The sequence below is a fragment of the Ambystoma mexicanum genome, chromosome 5q (assembly GCF_040938575.1).
Source record: "Ambystoma mexicanum isolate Mex_15411 chromosome 5q, UKY_AmexF1_1, whole genome shotgun sequence".
Classification (NCBI taxonomy): domain Eukaryota; kingdom Metazoa; phylum Chordata; class Amphibia; order Caudata; family Ambystomatidae; genus Ambystoma; species Ambystoma mexicanum.
The window spans coordinates 667,227,564-667,248,268 of NC_090933.1; the positions used below are offsets into that span (position 1 = coordinate 667,227,564).

General features: G+C 46.9%; 1 protein-coding gene across 2 annotated transcripts in view; it reads right to left on the reverse strand.

The window, feature by feature from the left end:
- The window catches only part of ARMC1 (armadillo repeat containing 1), a 515,376-nt gene that overhangs the window by 417,494 nt on the left and 77,177 nt on the right, over positions 1–20,705 (reverse strand). For both annotated transcript variants that reach the window (XM_069621117.1, XM_069621116.1), the window contains exon 2: positions 381–582. In XM_069621117.1, coding sequence (XP_069477218.1) covers positions 381–542 — 162 coding nt within the window. In that variant the 5' untranslated portion in view covers positions 543–582. The remainder of the gene's footprint in view (positions 1–380; positions 583–20,705) is intronic.

A 20,705-nucleotide genomic window follows, 5' to 3' on the forward strand; every position in this document is an offset into this window, starting at 1 on the left:
GTTATGGATGTGTGAAAACCAGATATTCAAGAAGATACTCCGACGACAAAGATGAACAGCTGTGGTCTACTTTTCAAAACTTTGTCAGATGATCAATATATCCGTTGACCAATAATGAACTTTTATACAATATTGTTTATGTAAAGATATTGGATATTGAGCATGCCTGTATAAAGGATGTGTTCTGCGAGACGTAGACAAGCTCATATGATGCTCCCATCTTCTACTGCAATTTACTCTTGAGATAACCCGTTTACTTGTTAAAACATGTACTCCCATATTCAAAGTTCAAAAGCACTTACGCCACAGATACCCCTACTCATTTCAGGGGAGCAGGACATGGTCTAGTTTATTAAAATATGGAACCACAGAACACTTACCAGCAGAGCAGAGTAGACAACTTGAGGATTCGGGTGATCCAAAAACAAAATGAGGCCTGGCAGACATCCCTGATCTTGCACAATGGCTCGTCTATTTAGAGGGTCAGAAGAAAGATCTCGCAGCTGGTTAACCACTGCCAGTGCATCAGGCTCCCCACTCATGTTAAGTGTGTTATTTCCTTATGACATACACATGGAAACCCTGTTTAAAAAAATAAAAAAGAGAAAGACTTCATATGAGCTATGTTTGCTTAAAAACACAAAACCTACTGACAAACTCATTATCAGTGCAATGGCAGCATCTCCTCGTCCCAACCTGCCTTGCCTAAAGTACTTTAGTGGCAAATTTACAAAAAAGTTATTACAAAAACTATGCGTGGCAACACACAAGTATTTGGCCTGCAGAGTCCCCCATCTGTCATGTTTCACTCACTCCAGTTTTAAAATCTAAACTACAATTTCAGCTGTTTAGAGCATGCATGTTTTCACTCATCAATTCAGAATTATGTCAAGACCGGAGGCTCACATTATGCTTCTCTTTCTTTATTGCAACATATGAAGAAAGCTGAGCAGCAAGTATTTTGGTGCCTCTGACCGCAAGTAATATGCATAATAAAGGTGCACCAAAAATATTAATAAAACACATGAAAACAGACTCGGTCCATAAGTGTCTCGGGGAGAAAACAAAAACTACATGTCGCAGGAGACTTCCCTAGAGTTCATCCAAGAGGTCACCAACATGTGACATCAGTCCTCCAATAGATATGTAGATATCCTCAAACAATCCTGAACATGATGCAACTTCCTCTTTCTTTGCTGCTCACAGCAAGAGATGAACAAGTTACTTCTTACCTTGTAACGTTCTTTCGACGGGATGTTCCTCCAACGTATTCCTCATCTTAGATATCTCCTTCCAGCTCTGCTGGCCTCGGAAAAAAAATTCTCTCTAGAGGGCGCTGCGCGTCGACGTCCTCCGAGTCGATGTCCCTCGACAGCCGCCGTATCGACGTCATGCTGCCTATAAAGGCTGCGCGCAGCGTCCGTTGCTCAGTTCCGTTTTGTAGCCCACAATAATACTTTCTGGACTAAACTAATCATCCTGAAGGAGCGTAAGCTGCAACAACAAGGGAAGTAGAACTGCGGGGATGGATGGGAGGGTCGATGAGGAATACGTCGGAGGAACATCCCGTCGAAAGAACGTTACAAGCTAAGAAGTAACTTGTTCTTCGAAGGGACGTATTCCTCATCTTAGCTAGGCTCCCATAGCAGTATTCTATTATTGGAGGAGGGAGTACTGACTTCACGCTGTCTTCTATTGATGAATAGAATGCAGTACAGCCCTTCCAAACCTAGTCTCTTGACTGGAGGAGGAATCCAAATTGTAAAAACGTGTAAAGGTATGGACAGACGACCATGTAGCGGCCGCACAGATGTCTTTAACCGGCACGCCTCTTTTGAGAGCCGATGAAGCTACAATACCTCTGGTCGAATGAGCCCTAAGGTTTTGAGGGGGCTCTTTCCCTGCCAGTTTATAACATTCCAGAATGGCTGGAATGATCCATCTGGAAATGGTCTGCTTAGTTATTGGTAACCCCAGCTTGTGACCTGCGTAACCTACAAACAGCTGGTCTGCCTGTCTTATCCTGGCTAGTCTACTGATGTAAAAACTTAAAGCCCTCCTAGGGTCCAGCCTGTGTAACCTCTCTTCCTCTTTCCCCGGGTGAGGAGGAGGATAGAAAGATGGTAGGGTAATCTTCTGAGTGATATGGAATTCAGAAACCACCTTTGGGAGGAAATTAGGCTTCACTTGCAGGACAACTTTGTCTTTGTGAAATATTGTGTGAGGGGGTTTACAAGAAAGAGCTTGTAATTCGCTCACCCTTCTAGCAGATGTAAGTGCTATTAATAAAACAGTTTTAAGGGTAAGGAATCTTAACGAACAAGAATGGAGCGGTTCGAAAGGTGTGCCCATCAGGAAAGTTAGTACTAAGTTTAAATCCCATAGGGGAACTTGGAATGGTCTTGGGGGATAAACATTGGTTAACCCCTTTAGAAACTGTATAACCAAGGGTAATTTGAAAAAGGATGGTTCTTCCGCAGTGCGCTTAAAGATGGATAGCGCTGCGAGATAGCCCTTAATGGTGCCAACTTGAAGGCCTGAATTTGCCAAATATAGTAGGAAGGACAAAACCATTGGTGTACCACATGAAAAAGGGTCGATATTCTGTTCTCTACACCAGCTGCAAAATCTGTTCCAACGGCAGCGGTATAAAGACTTTGTTGCTGGCCTCCTTGCCGAAAGCAACACCTCCATAACATCATCAGGGAGGGCCCAATCCTTGTACCTCAGCCTTTCAGAAGCCAAGCGTGAAGGCTGAGGGTTTTGATGTCTGGATGGAGAACCTGACCTCCCTTCTGTGAGAGTAGGTTCTCTCTGAGTGGAAGTCGAATTGGAGGGCAGATGGACAAGTCTAGAAGGTCCGGGTACCACGTTCTCCTGGCCCAATCCGGGGCAATTAGGATCATGGTTCTCCGGTATCTTCTCAACCTCCTGATCATTTGAGGAATGACAGGGACCGGTGGGAACGCGTACAGAAGCGGAAACTCCCAGTCCACTATGAACGCGTCTCCCAGAGCTCCTCTCGGGGGAAATTCCCTTGAGCAGAACAGGTCGCATTTCCTGTTTAGGCTGGTGGCGAACAGATCTACCTGAGGGGTTCCCCAAAGGGCGAAGATCTCTTGAAGGACTTCCTGAGCTAGTTCCCACTCGTGGGAGACTGTGCTCTGCCTGCTCAGAGCATCCGCTGTCAAGTTCTTCTCTCCGGCTAGGTGAACTGCCGATAGAGAGATTCCTTCTTGGATTGCCCAAAAACAGAGCTGCATCGCCTCTCTGCACAGGGGTAGTGATCCTACGCCTCCTCTTTTGTTGAGGTAATGCATGGCCACCGTGTTGTCCGTCATTATCAGGACGTTCTTCCCTTGTACAGCTGGCAGGAACGCCTTCAGCGCAAGTCTGATGGCTCTCAGCTCTAACAGGTTGATATGTAGTCTAGACTCCGATGGAGACCAACGACCGCTGATGGTCAAGTCGTTGGCGTGGGCTCCCCACCCCGTGAGTGAGGCATCCGTGACTACTGTTATCTCCGGCCAGGGTTGCCAAAACTGTTCTCCTTTCAGAATGTTCTCCTGACAGGCCCACCACTGAAGGTCTCGAGCCACCTGAAGAACCTGAAGAAGATCTGTCATTCTCCCTGAGAATTGTGACCACTGAGTCCTCAGTGCCCACTGGAGGGATCTCATTCTCAGGCGAGCCTCTGGCACTAGGAAAACACAGGATGCCATGAGGCCTAGCAATTTCAAAAAGTCGAAGGCTGGGAGACGTTGGGCATGTTGGAACTTGGTAACCATCTGTAGAATATCTTGAGCCCTCACCTCTGGTGGCGAGGCTTTTCCCAGGGAAGTGTCCAGGATCGCTCCTATGAACTGGAGTCTCTGCGATGGTATCATTTGTGACTTCTTTAAATTGAGGGAGAAGCCGTGTCTGTGAAGGAAGTGGCACACGGGATTTAGCTGGATCTGAGCTTGTTCCGAAGAAGCAGCCCTGATCAACCAATCGTCCAGGTAGGGGTAGACGTGAATCCCTTCCCTCCTTAGACTTGCAGCCACTACCGACATTAACTTGGTGAAGACCCTCGGGGCGGAGGTCAGCCCAAATGGCAGCACTCGAAATTGATAGTGAGAGTTGCCAATTGCGAACCTCAGGTATTTCCTGTGTTTGAGATGGATAGGCACATGGAAATAGGCGTCCTGAAGGTCCAGAGATACCAACCAGTCCTGGAACTGAAGGGCCTGGAGGATCTGAGAAAGAGTGACCATCTTGAATTTGTCTTTTCTGAGGACTTTGTTCAATTCTCGCAAGTCCAAGATGGGTCTCAGTCCTCTGTCTTTCTTTGGAATGAGAAAGTAAGGGGAGTACCAGCCCTTGTTCCTCTCCGCTACAGGTACCGGTTCTATGGCACCTTTCTCTAGCAGGTCCAAAATTTCCTGCAAGAGGAGCGGATCTGGAGCTTTCTGAGAGCTGATCCCCGGTGGATGACTCTGAGGTATACGTAGGAAAGGCAGGCAGTAACCTTGGGCAACTGTTTCCAATGCCCAAGCATCTGACGTGATAGCCTGCCATATCGCCAGATGTTGAGTCAACCTGCTTCCTACAGGTGTCCTGTGAGGGAAGTCCTCAGAGTGGTTTTGGGGCGGCTGATGCAGATGCCGATGGTAAAGAGGCACCTGCTGTTGCTGCGGCTTTTGAATATCTACCCCGTCCACCTCGGGTAGTTCTTCTTTGTCCCCTTTGAACCGGACGTCCTCTACCTCTTCCGAATGCGGAGTAGAAGCGAAAGGACTTGCCCCTCGCAGAGGTTCCTGTGGGACGAAAAGGAGTCTGACGGATTGCAGCTCCTAGGGATTTAGCTGCTGCTTTTGAAGTTTGCAGTTTCTCTAAACTGTCATCCGCCTTTTTCCCGAACAAAGAAGAGCCATCGAATGGCATGTTCAAGAGCCTGGCTTGCACATCTGGGGCAAAACCAGACTTTCTCAACCAAGCGAATCTCCTGGTTGATGTACTTGCCGCCATTGCTCTGCTGATACTGTCAGCCGAATCAATGCCCGTCTGGAGGGATTCGCAAATAGCGTCTTTACCGTCCTGTATAATATTCAGGAACACATCCCTTTCTTCTCCCTCCGGGATGCAGTCAGCCGCTGTAGAAGCACACTCCCAAAGTGTATGGCTGAACCTAGCAAGGGTGCAGGTAGCATTAACAGATTTTAACGCCATGCTACATGCTGAAAAGACTTTCTTTGCCATAGCATCATATTTTTTATCATCCCTGACCTGTGGGACGGTAGGATAAGCTGTCTTGACATCGGTAGAGGATGCTGCCTGTACCACCAGACTTTCTGGGGATGGGTGTTTAGACAAAAACTCCGGGTCTGTAGAAGATACCCTGTACTTTGTAGACAGTTTTTTATTTACTGCTGGTACGACATCTGGGGTTTCCCAGTTTGTCATGATCTTCCTCTGAAGAGCTTTATGAAAAGGCACCACAGGATCCTCCTGTGGGCCTTTGTCAAGAATATCCGTGAGGTCATCTTGTTGGAAAGATTGTGAAGGTGCAGACCACCCCATGAACTCTGTGATCCTGGCCATTAAGGCTCTATAGGGGGTTTCAGCATGCTCCCCCGGGTCTGGCCTAGCAAACTCCACCTCAGGGGAAGTGTCTAACCCACTTGCCTCATGTAAGGAGGCATGAAGATCCTTTAACCTGCGTTCTTCAGAGGAAAATTCCTCTCTAATTGGGGTTACAGGTCCCTGCAACTCAAATGTGTCTTCCTGTTCAGACAATTCTCCCTCTTCCAAAATTGAGGACATAGTTCTCAATTGTTCTGAACTCATAAAGGGAGTAAATCCCATTTCCAAGGCAGAGGGTGCCGAACTTGTCATTATCGGCCTCGAAAACGTCGATGTCGTCGACGCCGAAGGCAAAGGCTTCGAACGTGGCGTCGAAAACAAAGGCGAAGACCTCGACAGAATTGGAATTCTACTCGACAATCTCGAAGCCATCGACGTCGAGGACCTGGGGATAGTCACTGGGTGTGTCGTAACCGTGACTTTTCTTGGCGTCGACGCCCGTGTCGAAGCTGGCGTCGAGTCGACAGACCCGTGTGTCGAAGGTCCCTTCGACAACGGCGTCGAAGACACCGACCTCGGCGTCAACGGAACCCTCGTCGACGGAACCTTCGAGGAAGGTTTGGAGGTCATAGTCCTACTCGAGGGTTCGAAACGCGCTCGAGAGGTTTCCTTTGCCGGGTACTGCGACTCGCGGCGTTTTTGACCTTCGGGTCTTTCGACCAGAGCATCGCTCTCGGCAGTCTTCGAGGGGGTCAAGGCCGCTTTCTCGAAGACGCTCATCATATTTTTGCGGAATTCCTCCCATTCAGCCCGGGAACTATGTTTCGTGGGGCAAGGGATTCTTTTTGGCAAAACAGAGGAAGAGGAAGACAGAGAAGGGCATCTTCGACGTCTCCTCTTCGAGTGCTTCGATCTCGAGGAGTGATGGGACCCCCTCCGAGACCTGGAGCGCGAATGGTGACGAGGAGACGAGTGTCTCGACTTCGTCAACGAAGAAGCAGCTTTAAAAGTCTTACCTTTCTCCAGCTTCCCCCTACGCTCCTTCAGAGCCTTAGCTGTCATGGACATACAGTCCTCGCATTCCGAACAATGGTGTTCAGCTCCCAAACACCACAGACAAACTCTGTGAGGGTCAGTCAGCGACATCTTTTTCCCACAATCTCGGCATTTTTTTAAGCCGGATCGAGGAGTTGTCGGTTCCGACGAGGAAGCCATCGAGTACGGATCGAATAACTCGAGGTAAATATGGATTAATCTGAGAAGAACTGAGCAACGGTATTCCGAGGCACTGAGTAAGCGCGGAAAAACGGAACTGAGCAACAGACGCTGCGCGCGGCCTTTATAGGCAGGATGACGTCGATACGGCGGCTGTCGAGGGACATCGACTCGGAGGACGTCGACGCGCAGCGCCCTCTAGAGAGAAAATATTTTCCGAGGTCAGCAGAGCTGGAAGGAGATATCTAAGATGAGGAATACGTCGGAGGACACAATCCCTTTGAAAAGTACATTTCATGTTCAGCACCATTTATGACGTGTTTGCATAGTTTTATATCTGCATTACCTCATTGGATTTGATATGGTTTACTATATTGCTGCCATTCTTTAACGTTTGTCTCGTGCTTATAACTGATTCCTTTCCGCTTTGCGGCGCAGTTATTTGTTTTGTCATTTGTCTCTGATGCCAGCTGTTTGCTGCTGGCGTCGGAGAAAGCTGAAACATACAAACTTCCTGTTCGTTTCTCTTCAGATTGCTCTGTTCAGCATTCGGAGCGTGTCCAACTAAGGGTCTTGCGCACTCTTATGCTTGCTTCCCCAGCCCGGCATACTTCCTCTTGGGCTCGGGGAAGCAGTCGCAGATCTTGTTTTGCCCACGGCGACGCCAGTGACCACCAGCGGGAGTTTGCGCTCTCCTCTTGTCCTTTCCTCAGCTTTCTGGCGCTCGCAAACACATTTCCATCAGATATTATAACGGATTTGCGAACGTGAGCGCCAGAGGCTACCTGCAGCAATTTCTGCATTCAGCTTAGCTAAAAGAACATGTAAAAAAAAATTTAAAAAATTAATAGTAAGAGCTAAGGACAAATAGAAGCCCGACAGCGAGAAACATCTCAACTTCATTGTTCTTACTGCTGGGCTAGAAAAGACGTTCAATAAGCCCAAAGGGAAAAAAATAAAAAATAAAAAAGGTGTGACAAAGGTGCAATATAAAGACCATGGCAGCTCAGTACTCCCCTCAGGCAGATCAAGGCTGGTCCGAGTGTGAGGAGGATACATGTTACATTGATGAAGTGGCAATGGCAAGAAGCCTTCAAAAAGGTGCTGGGATCTTCTGTTGAGACCAGCCTTAAAAAGGCCATATGAGAGATGCTCCTGCCTTTGCAGCAGCGCCTGGACACTATGGAGGAGCGCATGCGAAAGACCACCACACCAGGGAGAAAAAAAGACCCCAAAACGAAATAACCTTTCAGAACGGGGATGTATTCTGGCTCGTAAGAGCAAAGACTCTGACCCCCTCCCCCCCCACGAGACAGCCAGAAGCAGCCACCGCTGGCGTATCGGACGCCTTCTCCAGGCTTAAATAGCCTTTATGAATAGGAAGGAAAGCCCTTCCCATGATGGACCCTCTTACCTAGAGGAGGAGAACAAGGGTACTAGACCCTCAAGCCCAGAGGGAGATAGACAGAGCACGGACGATGAGCAAGGCAGAGAGGTGTATGATAACGATCACTCCCACACCTCTTCAGATTAGGACATTCCAACCGTGGGTTCAAGACCCTCAACCTCAATGATTGCGGCAGGCCCCATCTCCAAGAAGACAGCCGTGGGAACAGTCGACTTCAAAGGGGATGTTTATGCCCGAGGATCTAGTACATCCTAGATCCACTGACTGGGAGCCGTCGTCTAAGACGACGGAATATACCTTGGCCAGACTGCGCAAGCGCCTCGACAAAGATCAGAGCCAGACTACGGCCCGAATGCACCCGGCCAGAAATCCCAGGCACGGTGGCTCTAACTCCGGAGCTAGACTCCAGAATGATACCATTTTTGCCCAGAAATGTGAAGGATCCAAGAAAAGGCATTGACCGCGCATGGGGGTCCCGTCAGGACAAAGTCATGGACGTCACTGGTCCACTGGCAAAAATCTTGGACCTAGCGGAAGCAGCCATCGACACAGACGACCCCATTGACCCGGTGATTCTCTCGGGTTGGGCTCAACGAGCTCTCTGTCTACTGGGAAATGCCAACTGTGCCATATCAGCCGAGTGTCGAAAAGGCATCCTGTTTAAAATTGACGCCAAGTTGAGTGAGTTAGCGGACACAGAGTCCAGTGCCGCTGCCCAGGGCTTACTTTTCAGGGATCCCTTTATGAAGGAGATGTCAAAATGTGTCACCACCTTCACTGCATTGGACAAAGCTCAGGCCTCCATCAAAAGAGTCTTCGCTTCAAAATTTTCTCCAGGGCCAGACGAGGGCGCTCCTCCGGCCGGTATTCTTTCGATAGAAGACCTCAACACTCCAAGGACCAGCACAATGCCTGGCAAGATCGCAGTGACACCTTCTTTCCTTCAAGAGGGCGTGGAAGAGGTCATGCCTGGACAAGAGCCGCAAGATATCCGGCCCAGCAACAACCCTCAGGTCAATGTACTCCTAGCAGCACCGTAAACGCCCATATGAGGGAGGTTAGCTATCTTTGCGAGAGCTTGGGATACCTTATCAGGGGATGCTTGGGTCGGGGACGCAGCTCAAGGTCTGCGCCTAGAGTTCTTCGCGCAACCCTTTCAAGCCCGTCGCCCCACCCCATTAGATAGCGAGATGCACCGCTTATATCAGAAGCAAGCGATTCGCCCCTGCTCAAGCCAGGGCGGTTTCTTCAGCCCCATAAAGCAGAAGGTGCGGCCGGTGATAAATCTAAGAGCTCAACGATTTTATCGTCTACTGCCATTTCAAGATGGAAGGAATCCACATGCTCAGGGACATCTTGAGACCGAACGAGTGGCTCATGCGTCTGGATCTGAAGGATGCTTACATCGCAGTGCCCATACATCAGGCACACGCAAGTTATCTGAGGTTCTAATGGGGACACCGAGACTGGGAGTTCACAAGTTTACCTTTCGGGCTCTCCTCAGCACCTTGGGCTTCTACCAAGCTTCTAAGGCCTGTAGTAGCTCATCTAACAGAACAGGGCTTCCGGCTAATAGTTTATCTGGATGACATTTTCATGGCTCAATCAAGCGCTGGTAGAACAGCAGACCAGGCTGGCCATAGACTTGCTACACAGTCTCTGCTTTCTCAAACTGGGAGAAGTCAATTCTTTGTCCATCCAGGAATCTAGAATTTCTGGGGTTCTTAGTGGATACCCAGAATGTGCAGCTCTGTCTCCCGGCAGCCAAGATACACTTCACCCGACAGGAGATTTGCAGACTTCTGCAGAGGAACCTAATTTCTCTTCGAGAACTAGCAAGAGTAATAGATCTATCTTCTTCCATCCAGGCGATATTTCCTGGTCCCCTTCACTACCGAGAACTAAAGAGGCTGAAAGGCCAACACTTAAGGTGCAGCCTCTCTTACTCCCAGCGCCTGATACTTCACAGGCGAGAACCGAGCTCAACTGGTGGCTTACGCACATGGAAGCCTGGAACAGCAAAGCCATCTTCAGATCCACCCCAGATATTGTCATCGAGTCAGATGCCAGTCCCTCTGGTTGGGAAGCGAGATGTGGCTCACTATCCACGGGAGGGACTTGGTGTCCCCAGGAGCTACAGATGTATATAAACTGCCTGGAGCTCCTCGCGGTCTGCTCTTTTGCCAGAGACAGAGCGAGTTGCTGTATCTTGCTGAAAATGGACAACATTACAGCAGTAAGACGCAATCATCTGGGTGGTATCATATCACGTCCACTAGCGGAACTGGCCAAAGACTTATGGCATTTCTGTCTGGAACACCGGATCTCTGTCACAGCAGAATATCTCCCGGGTCTCAGGAACATGGTAGCAGACTGGCACTCCCGCCATTACACCAACTCCAGCGACTGGAGGCTCAGAGACATCTTTCTCCGCCTCCAACAAGTTTGGGGACCCATGTCCAAGGATCTCTTTGCCTCCCGCCTCAACACCCAGCTGCCAGTGTTTTATAGCTGGAGACCAGATCCAATGGCCTCGGCGACAGACGCATTTCTGCAGCTTTGGACAGAAGAAATTCACTATGCATTTACCCCCTTTACCATGATAGCGAGGACCCTGGCAAGGGCCGTCGGGAGCAGACAGAGCTGGTCCTCATAGCCCCAGTCTGGACCTCTCAGAGCTGGTATCCAGTTCTTCTGGAACTTCCTACAGATTTTCCAATCCTTCTACCCCCACTTTCCAGATCTTCTATTGGGTTCGCTAGGACAGCATCACCCCCTGCTCCTCTGCGAGTCTCTGACCCTGACAGCTTGGAGGATTTCAGGTCGAGATGGAGAATTCCAGATATGTCGCTCAAGGCGATCAGTCTCATCGAGGGAGAGCTGGGCCCCCGCTACCTTAAGAAGATACTCCAACTCTTGGAGCGCCTGGAGGACCTTGCTGCCAGGGCTGAGGTTTTCACCCGGTTTCAGCAGCTATAGAAGAAATTCTCAATTTCCTGGCCTCTTTGGCAGAAAGAGGCCTCACCTACAGGACAGTCAACGCCTACCGCTGGGCAATTTCTGCAGGCCACGACCTCGTCCAAGGGGCCCCAGCAGGTGAACATCACCTTGTTTGCAGATTGCTCAAGGGTATTAGGCTTACAGTGCCGCCTCCGTCCCGCTACAAGCTTTGGGACGTCAATAGGGTAATCTGTTTCCATCATGGCCACATAACGAGTAATTATCACATACGGCCCTCTCTGGCAAGCTTACTATGCTGCTCTGCTTGGTCTCTTGCAGGAGAGTTTCGGACGTCAGAGCTCTAGACCTAGCAGGCAAGACCTTTTCTCCTCACGGTATTGTTTTTCACATACACAGAAGAACTAAATGTGATTCAAGAGCGATATCTTATCCCGCTTTTAGGGAGCAGCCCAAGCTTTGCTGGTCAGATGTTTGAAGACCTACGAAGAGTTAACAGCTCCCCCTCAGAACTTCTCCTAGCTGTCAGCTACTGATAGCTATGCGCAAACCACACAGAGCAGTTTTCGCCCCTACATTAGCACACTGGGTGCATTGGACTCTAGCGCAGGCAGGGATAGACACTTCACTTTGGCGCCCACTTCGTGAGAGGGGCCATGGCCTCCAAAGCTTTCCAAGTCGGTGTCCGTTTAGAAGACATGAGGACGGCTGATTGGGCAGGCGATTCAATCTTTAAGCAGTTCTAGCTGAAACCGGTAGAGCAGCCTGCATCGATCGCGGTAAGTAAGCTTTGAATGAGCATAATGTGAGCCTCCGGTCTGGACATCGAATAAAGATGTTCCATAATAACTTACTAGAAAGTCTTAATTCTATTAAAGACACGGAGGCAAGCATTATCCCACCTGGCGCGAGAAAATAGCGGTGCGTATCACACGAGAGCAATTATGTGCATTGCTGGGGATTATTGATGATTTGAAATTTGTGTATGTTTTTCAGAACACCACACTGATTTTCTCTCCCACCCCACAAGGGGAACTAGGGTTGTCATACGCATGAAGTAATCCTAGTCATTTATTTCTTGACAGCGCCTGCAGACAAGTCCGTCTGACCTTCAACTCGACCCAGTCTCCTTCCATAAGATGGCTACAGTTGCAATTCAATCTACCGGTTTACGGACAGCCAAGTTCGCAGCCTCGAAAGAGGAAGTTACATCATGTTCAGGACTGTTTATGAGGATATCCACATATCTATTGGAGGACTGATGCCACATGTTGGTGACCTCTAGGATGAACTCTAGGGAAGTCTCCTGGGAAAATGACTTTTTGTTTTCTCCCCGAGACACTTTTTGACTGAGTCTAATGTTTTCATGTGTTTTGTTAATAATTTTGGTGCACCTTCATTATGCATATTACTTATTGCGGTCAGGGGCACAAAAATACTTGCTGCTGAGCTTTCTTCATATGTTACAATAAAGAGACGCATAATGCTCGCCTCCATGTCTTTAATAGAATTAAGACTTTCTAGTAAGTTATAATGGAAAATGTTTCTTAGATGGTCTTTCAGTTACTAAAGTTTCCCTTATCACACAGATACTATGGGAATACATAGAATCAAAGCTCGTAGATGTGGGCATCTGAAATACTCAGACTTCACTCTCGATTTTAAAAAAAAAGAAAAATAAATACACTTCCGCAACTCTAAACAGTATCTCCAAATGTTATTAACAACAAACATGCGGTTATAATTTTGCTAGTCTCTTGTCAAAGCACTGCTTAGCAAATTATTGAGCAAACCATAAAATTGTTGGTTCAATGCAATTCAATGTTTTACCCTCATTTCAGAAGATTCCTAGTGAATATCAATGACACTTATTTGCTCAAGTCATTAAGTAGTATTATCTTTAACCAAATGCAAATATTGGACGTGGTCTGTTCTTGAGAGTAGATTAGATTTATGCAAACCTGAATTTTCACAAGCAGTTATTTAACAATCCAACATTTATATTTGATTCGTACCATCTAAGTTCCTCTCTAGGATGTTGAAAGAAATACCTAATGGCTCAGATTAAAAAAATCAAATAAATAATAAACTACGAGAAAGTGCACAACAAGGTTGTCAACGTAGGTGCAAAATAATAAAAAATAAATCACAAATACACAGAGGCTACCATTCCATCTTGTTATTGTAGAAGCTACAGATGCCGGACTCAATTAACCATTACCAGATCACCTCTTGTTGAGTTTCAATTGAAAGGGCCCCTCATGCAAACGGACCTGTTCACAAATACAGGAATGTATTAACTTCAGGGCTTTCTTCTCAAACTATTTAAATGTATGCTCCAGTTCCTTACAAGCACCTTTGCAAAAATTCATATTGAACAGATTAATACGAAACAGAATCATGTATACTCAATACATGTATAATAGACCATGTAGAAATTAGAACTATAAAAAAATAAAAAAATAAAATTAAAAAGCATGCAATTGACTGATTTGCTTTATTTTTTCTTGCTCATTTTCTCATCTACCTTTATTGGCATATTTTCAATTGTGTGAGCTGGTGCGCAAATGCTTGCTAGTCACCCCAGCCGGTGATGACAGTTGCGCAACCAGAGGGGGAAGGAAAAACTCATCTGGGAGGGGGTGTGAGTGCTGTTTTTTTTAGCGCAAAAGAAGCCAAAAAAAGAAAAAAGAAAATTTACTTAATTGCCCCAATATTGTAATGTGGCTTTTATTTTTATTTTTTTACAAAGTTCTTTTCAAATTGTCACTGTCAGTATATATTTTAGTCATAAGCATTACATATATTGTGTGAGCAAAGAACAGTGAGACTCAAGGGACGCGGTTTACCAGATGTAAGCTAGATTGAGGGGGTGGCTAAATTCATTCCCTGAGCCTGCATCACTGAACTCTACCACCTCAGCTACAGCAGGCTACATTACCCAGCAACCCAGAGACTGGAGAGAGGTAGAGTGCTTCCCTGACGAAAAGGGGACATTATAGTATACCTTTACCAGGAGTCCCAGAAAGACAGTAGCGTGGCTACAAGTAACACCATGTGCACCCTCCGACTCAGGAACTCCCATCTCCCAGATTAAACAAGGCAATAGACTAGAAAACTGTTAGGGAGAATTCTCTGTTTAGGCTGAATCTCCTAACCTAGCGAGTCCCCCAGCAGCTTTGCTGGATTTCTGGAGTTTGTTTTTTTCTCCTGCCAAGAGTGAGACTCTTTTTCTCCCACTCTTGGACATGATTTGTGGTATTCCTTTGACTGTTAATGTGTTTTATGGGCTATGGGGTCCTTTACTCCATAGGGTCTCAAGTGTTTTTACTATGTGTGTTACACAGCACCCTCCGTGCAGTGACACAGGGGTGTCATAGTGACACCCCACCATAGACTCCATTTCCCTGGGACTGACTACTGTCTCCCAGGGCCTGTAAAGTCACCATTGGCTTTACTAGTCCCAAATTATGAACAGAAACCAGTACAAACGATCATATTGTGGACGTAATGGTCGGGGCAATTCGATTGCCCCGGGGTCTGTTAATCGAGAGGGCACGTCTCCGTCCCCCCTGATCGAGTTTTGGCTGGTGGCAGTGGATACTACTTTTTATATTCGACCGCGAATATATCCCTATGGGATTTTCCCATTGTTCGAGGCTACCAACTTTAATTATTTAATTCTCTTAGCCTCGAACATACCGCCGGTTTATTTATTTAATATTAATACGCCGGTTGGTATTTTTTGCTAGGACTCGATTCTAAAATGGCGTTTGTGTTTTCTTCTGTGACTCCAACCCAAGTCGAGCCCTTTGTTCCACTTTCTGGCGGGCTTCTCCACAGAAGCCTCCAAAAGTGGTGCCACTCTGTCTGGGTACCACAGGGGGCGTGGGAGGGGGTTTAGGTACCCTGGATTGAGTTACCTTGGTAACTCAAGTCGCACTCTTGTGTGATTGGCCCAAGTGGTGAGCCGGCCGGCTCACCACTTAGCATGTTTGATTGACAGCTAGGCTGAGTGAATGAGGGTGTGCTAAATAAAAGCAGGGCTTTGGGGACTGGAACTTCAGAGGTCGCCACAGGACCCGAGAATCCGACGAGGGAGAAGCTGAGCCGACCTGCTACGACGACACCACCGGTGGAGCCCTGCGGAACCGACTCACCACTTCCGACGACAGAGAAGATCTCCCGGCTGGAGGGTCTTCTTCCCCTGACTGGTGGGCACAACCAGTTTTCCTTCTTTTCCTCGCATCCCAGGACATTGTGGTCGAATTGCCCATGCCAAGCACCCCGGCAACCGGATAGCCACTTAACACTGGACCGCGAATAAAAGGACCGCTCCTTTTAACTGAGAACTCTGCGGCTGGTTTCTTCCCTGGCAGTGCAACGGACTCCTGTCTTCCTCCCGGATGAGATCCTCTCTTCCCCCGGACGAAGCACCGACTTGCCCCCGCTGGAGTATTCTCACCACTTTAAGGTACCGTGTCCACCAGGCCTCCCTTTCTAAAGATTGCTACAAGGTAATAATAATCCCTTAACCTTCTGGACTGGGCTGGCCACCTTGACCATCTAACTGGTCCCTTTCTTTTGGTCCAACTCTTTCTGAACCTTTCGAGACTTTTGTGCACTTTTCAACCGTATGACCTTGGACACATTTCGTTCTGATCTTCTTAAAGTGGATCCGGCTTTCTGAACTCTAACTTCACAGTTCGATTCTGCCTTCCTCTCTTGCTGTGTTCTTGTGAAAGTGTTGGGATCCGTTTCAATTTATGCTCTGCCTTTCTCTCCCTTTTAAACCGAATTATTAGAGTGCCATCTACGTTAAGCGCTCACCGCTGTATGAAAATAAGTGGGGCTTTACTTAAGACTTGTCTAATATTCTTTTAAGGGAGTGTATATCTTTTAGTGACCGTGTTTTTGAACTGCTTAATATTAGTGCCTGTGTGTTTTATTAGATGTGGTTTTAAATAAATAATTATATCTCTTTTACACCAAGCTCTGGTCAGTGTTTGCTTGTTCCACTGTGTTCTTTTGACCTATTGTGAATACTCTGTATACTGCCTAACTCTTCTTGAGGGAAGTCTGACTGCTCAGCCACAGCTACCAAGTGAATATGTGTGGTACAGACTGCTACCAAGTGGGTTTACTGCCAAACACCTGTAGTCTTAAATCTTTTGCATTGGTCCCAGAGGGAACTGCACAGGTTTCTGCCTAACAAAAACAAACAGTGGGTTGCTCACAAACCATGTGTACTAAGGCTTAAACTGGAGGAACCACTGCACAAAGCAGAAGAGAATGTCAAATGCTGTAAATCCACGGCCATAGAGCGAGATAATTCCATAATGGTGATGCACACCACAGATGGCTTAGAAATCAGCTGCAGGCAATGGGCAGCACTGGGGCGATTCAGTGAAAAGATGGAAGGTCATCACAGAGTCTGGCCAACCCCTGGAAGGAAGGCAAACTTGAGAGCCAATCGCAAACCATTGCATCAGAGCCCCATGGGAATAAAAGGGGCTAGGAAACTTGTGTCATTGGCCCAGAGGGGGAAATTGTATCTGCTGGAGCTTCTCAGATACATGAGAATCTACTGGAAGGGCTGCTGACTGGAGAAAATGCTGGGCAAGCCTGGAGAGGTGGAGAGCTGCTGCACCATGGAAGCTCAGGAGGTGGAAGGCTGACCAGAAACTTTAATTGTTTCCCACCAGAGACCCCTAGTGAAAGAAGAGGTTCCAGACCCTGGCAGAAGGGGGCAAAGCCCATGAGAGAGGCCTACTGAGAGTCATGTAACCCAAGGCATGGGAGAGAGGCCTCTTGAGCATGGTGAACCAGATGTCTACAAGAGAGGCCTACTGTGAATCCTGGGCTCTGGATACCATGGAGGCAAAAGAAAAGGCTCTAATACACAGGGAAATGCAAGGCATATAGCCAAGGCCTACGACAGAACTGTTGTGCAACCTATGGCCTATGAGAGCGACCTGCTGCTAATCATGTATCCAAGGGTGTATGAGAAGGGCCTACGGTGAATCCTACAAAGAAGAAGAGGATGATAAAAGAACCCTGGTACAAAGGGAGACGGAAGGGCCAGGAGGGGCCCGTCGTGAACCCTGAAGCCAAACCCCAGGAATACAAGGCCCTAGCAGAGCGGTTATAAATCTGAACGGCCCCAAGGAACAAGATTGTTTGTTCTGTATTAGAATAGGGCTAGACCTGAAAGGTAGGTTTATGAACTTAAATTTGACCCATTCCATGGAACTTTATTAGTTTAACGTACCCCAGAGGGGGGGGAAGGACACAAGTTATGTCTAAAGACTGTTGGCCAGATCATTGCACCATTACTTTGGTGAAAAGAGATCTCAGGAGCTTTGAGGACTTGTTAGAGTAGGCTATAGGCATTTATGTTGGACCACATGGGGATCAATGGGATCACCAGGCGACCACTATTTAGGTTAATCCATCCTGACAGTTTTATTAAACAATCCTTCTGGAGTTGTAGCAATTCACCCAATACTTGTGAAGCCTTCATCAAACCGGAGCCATCAACCTTGTATTGACTCAAATAAAGATACTGGCTGAACCAGAATTCTGCGTATATGTTGTAAGATATCCTTGAGATCCCCACAGTACAGAATGCAGACTATTTTGTATTTGTTTATTTATATAGCACACCAGAACCTAGGGCATCAGGGCGCTGAGCAAGAATTCAGTTACATACATGACATTTTGTTACATTCATTGGCAAAAGAACAACAGTTTACATATAAAGATCAGGTGAGGGAGTGAGGAGACAAAAGCAGTGCAAGTTACATTGCAGTTCCAGCTAAGGAGTGTAACAAGTGGATAAGGTACACTGAAGGGATATTTATACATTATATACATTGTCAGCAACCAAGAGGATATCTATACATTTTGAACATGTGGATAGAGCTAGTCAGGGATAGGCTGATAGTGTCGGTTTAAGGGAGAGTGATCATTGATCATGTGCAATAAGCCATTCTTTGACATTGGCTTTGAAGGACAGGAAGGAAGGCACATCTCTAAGGTTGTCTGGGAGTGAGTTCCAGAGTTGAGCTGCCTTGACTGTGAAACTGACGCCACCAGTCATTTTGAGTTTGAAGTTAGGTATTTTTAAGCTGCTGGACTGGGCCGATCTAATGGGTCTCTTGGCTGTGTGTTTGGTGAATCTGTCTGTCAGGTAGATGGGGGCCTTGTTGGAGAGGCATTTGTGTGTAATATTAAGTGCTTTGAGTTTAATTCTGTCGTTTATGGAGAGCCATTTGATGGCGCGTCTTTCATGAGAGATGTGGTGAGATTTGGGTAAGCCTAAGGCTGATCTTAAGTAGTTATTTTGGAGTATTTGTAATTTGTTGGTATTACGTTTGTTCGTGCCTAAGTATAATGCATTGCAGTAGTCCAAACGGGATAGAATAAGCACTCGAGCTATTGTTGTGCAATTCTCAACCGATAGGTAAGGTTTGCATGCGTAAATCAATTTGCAGGTGCAAATAGTGGCTGATGCTGTGGCGTTGACTCGTTTATTGAGGTTAAGGGCTGAGTCTAGGTAGAATCCTAATGTTTTTAGCTCACTAGCGACCTTGATTTGGTACCATCGATGGTGATGTGACTGTAGAGGGCAGAGAGCTTGTTTAGTTTGTTGGCTGATCCGATTAACAGCTCGGTTTTTTCATCATTAAGGCAAAGGCCATGTGTCGCCATCCAGATCTGTACAATAAGGTAGATTTTATTGATTAGCTCCACGTCTTTGACATAGTCTCCTTGGATGGGGATCTGGGTGTCATCTATATATATGAGAGACCCAGTTTGTCGAGTATGTCAAAGAGGGGTTTTGTAAATATATTGTACAGAGTAGGAGAGACATGACCCTTGGGGTACTCCACAGATGGGCACAGGATCAGCGGCTGATAGTGGTGAGAAAACCCTGATGGATCTGTCATCTAGGAAGGAGTTTATCCACATAGTGGCTTCATTGGAGAAGTGAGCAGCTGATTTGAGGTGGTTACACAAGACTTTGTGGTCAACCAGGTCAAATGCCGCCGACAGGTCTAGGAGGAGGAGTAGGATGGATGCTTCTCCGGTGTCTTTTCTATCGTCAAGTTGGTTCTTCAGGTCAAGTAGGGCAGTTTTTGTCCCGTGCCTTGGCCTGAAGCCTGATTGTCTAGTGCCCTAACAAGTTGTTGATTTCCAAGTAGGATTGGATCTGGAGATAGGCAGCGCAATGAAGTACTTTAAGGAGGCACGGGACGGTTCTAATAGGTCTAGAGTTTGTGGGGATGCTGGGGTCTATCTTAGGTTTTTTTAATAATGGTAGCACCCAGGCGTCTTTGAGATTGGTAGGGTCTGAGCAAGATTTGAAGGATGAGTTTATGAAGGTGGTGATAAAAAGAAGTTAAGCCTTTGGTTGCCCCCCTGATGATAGGAGCTGGACAGGTATCTCCGAGACATCGGGAGGGTTTGAGGGAAGATATAATTTCTAGCGTTTCCTTATTGGAGATGGCTCTGAATTTGAAGTTACTGACAGGTTTGGTTTCGTTAATAGTGATTTCTTTCAGGATGGCTTCTTGGGTGTCTAATGCTATTCTGTGTAGAGTGGATTTTTTTAGCAGTAATTTTATCTTGGAGCATGGCGATTTTGTTGCATAGGGCGTTTTGGATGGCTGTACACCAGGTTTTGTTTTTGATACACGTGTTAATAGGTGCAATAGGCAATTCTAGTTCTCTTAGTATGGAGAATATTTCTCTAGTATTGGAGTTGGCTTTTTTGATTCTTTCATTCAAAGTCTTTTTTAGTCTGGATAATTTCTCTTTTGTATTTAGCTGATTGTGAGGTGAGGATTTGTCTATTTAGGTGGGTTTGGTTGATTTTCCAGCAGGTTTTCGCCCTCCTTTTTTCTAGCCGGAGGGCTTTCAGGCTGGGGGTGAACCAGGAATTCAGGTAGTCTTGGGGTTTCTCTGCTCATTTTTAGTGGGGCAATGGTGTTGATGGCTAGGTTCATAGTGTTGTTGTACAGGTCTACCAAGTCCGTCGGATCTGCAGGTAGGTGATTAGGATTGGTTATAGTGTGGAGAAGTGGTAGGAGGTTAGGCGTTATGTTCTTCTTGCATCTGGTTAGGGCCTGAGGGGCCATAGGTTTGGGTCCCTTGGATGGTAGACTTGGATTGTGAATGAGATCAGGTTGCGATCTGTCCATATGCACGGCTCAATAGAAGATATACTGGAAGAGCAGTTAATATCTGCTAGGCAGTCTAATGTGCGGCCTTTGATGTGAATAGGCTTATTAATTCCGATTGTGAGTCCTGCTTCAATGATCGCATTCACAAGACAAGTGGCATTAATGTCACAGGGGTCATTTAGTCCTAAATTGAAATCCCCAGTAAGATTATTTGGGAGCCTAGTTTGGTGTTGGTGGATAGCAGTGACATGATGTCTTCTTCGAATGACCCTAAAGGGCCAGGTGGTCAGTAAATCGTGTGTAGAGAGATAGTATGAGAGGGAGATAGGGCAAACTTAACTGACAATAACTCTGCTGATGCGCATGGTTTA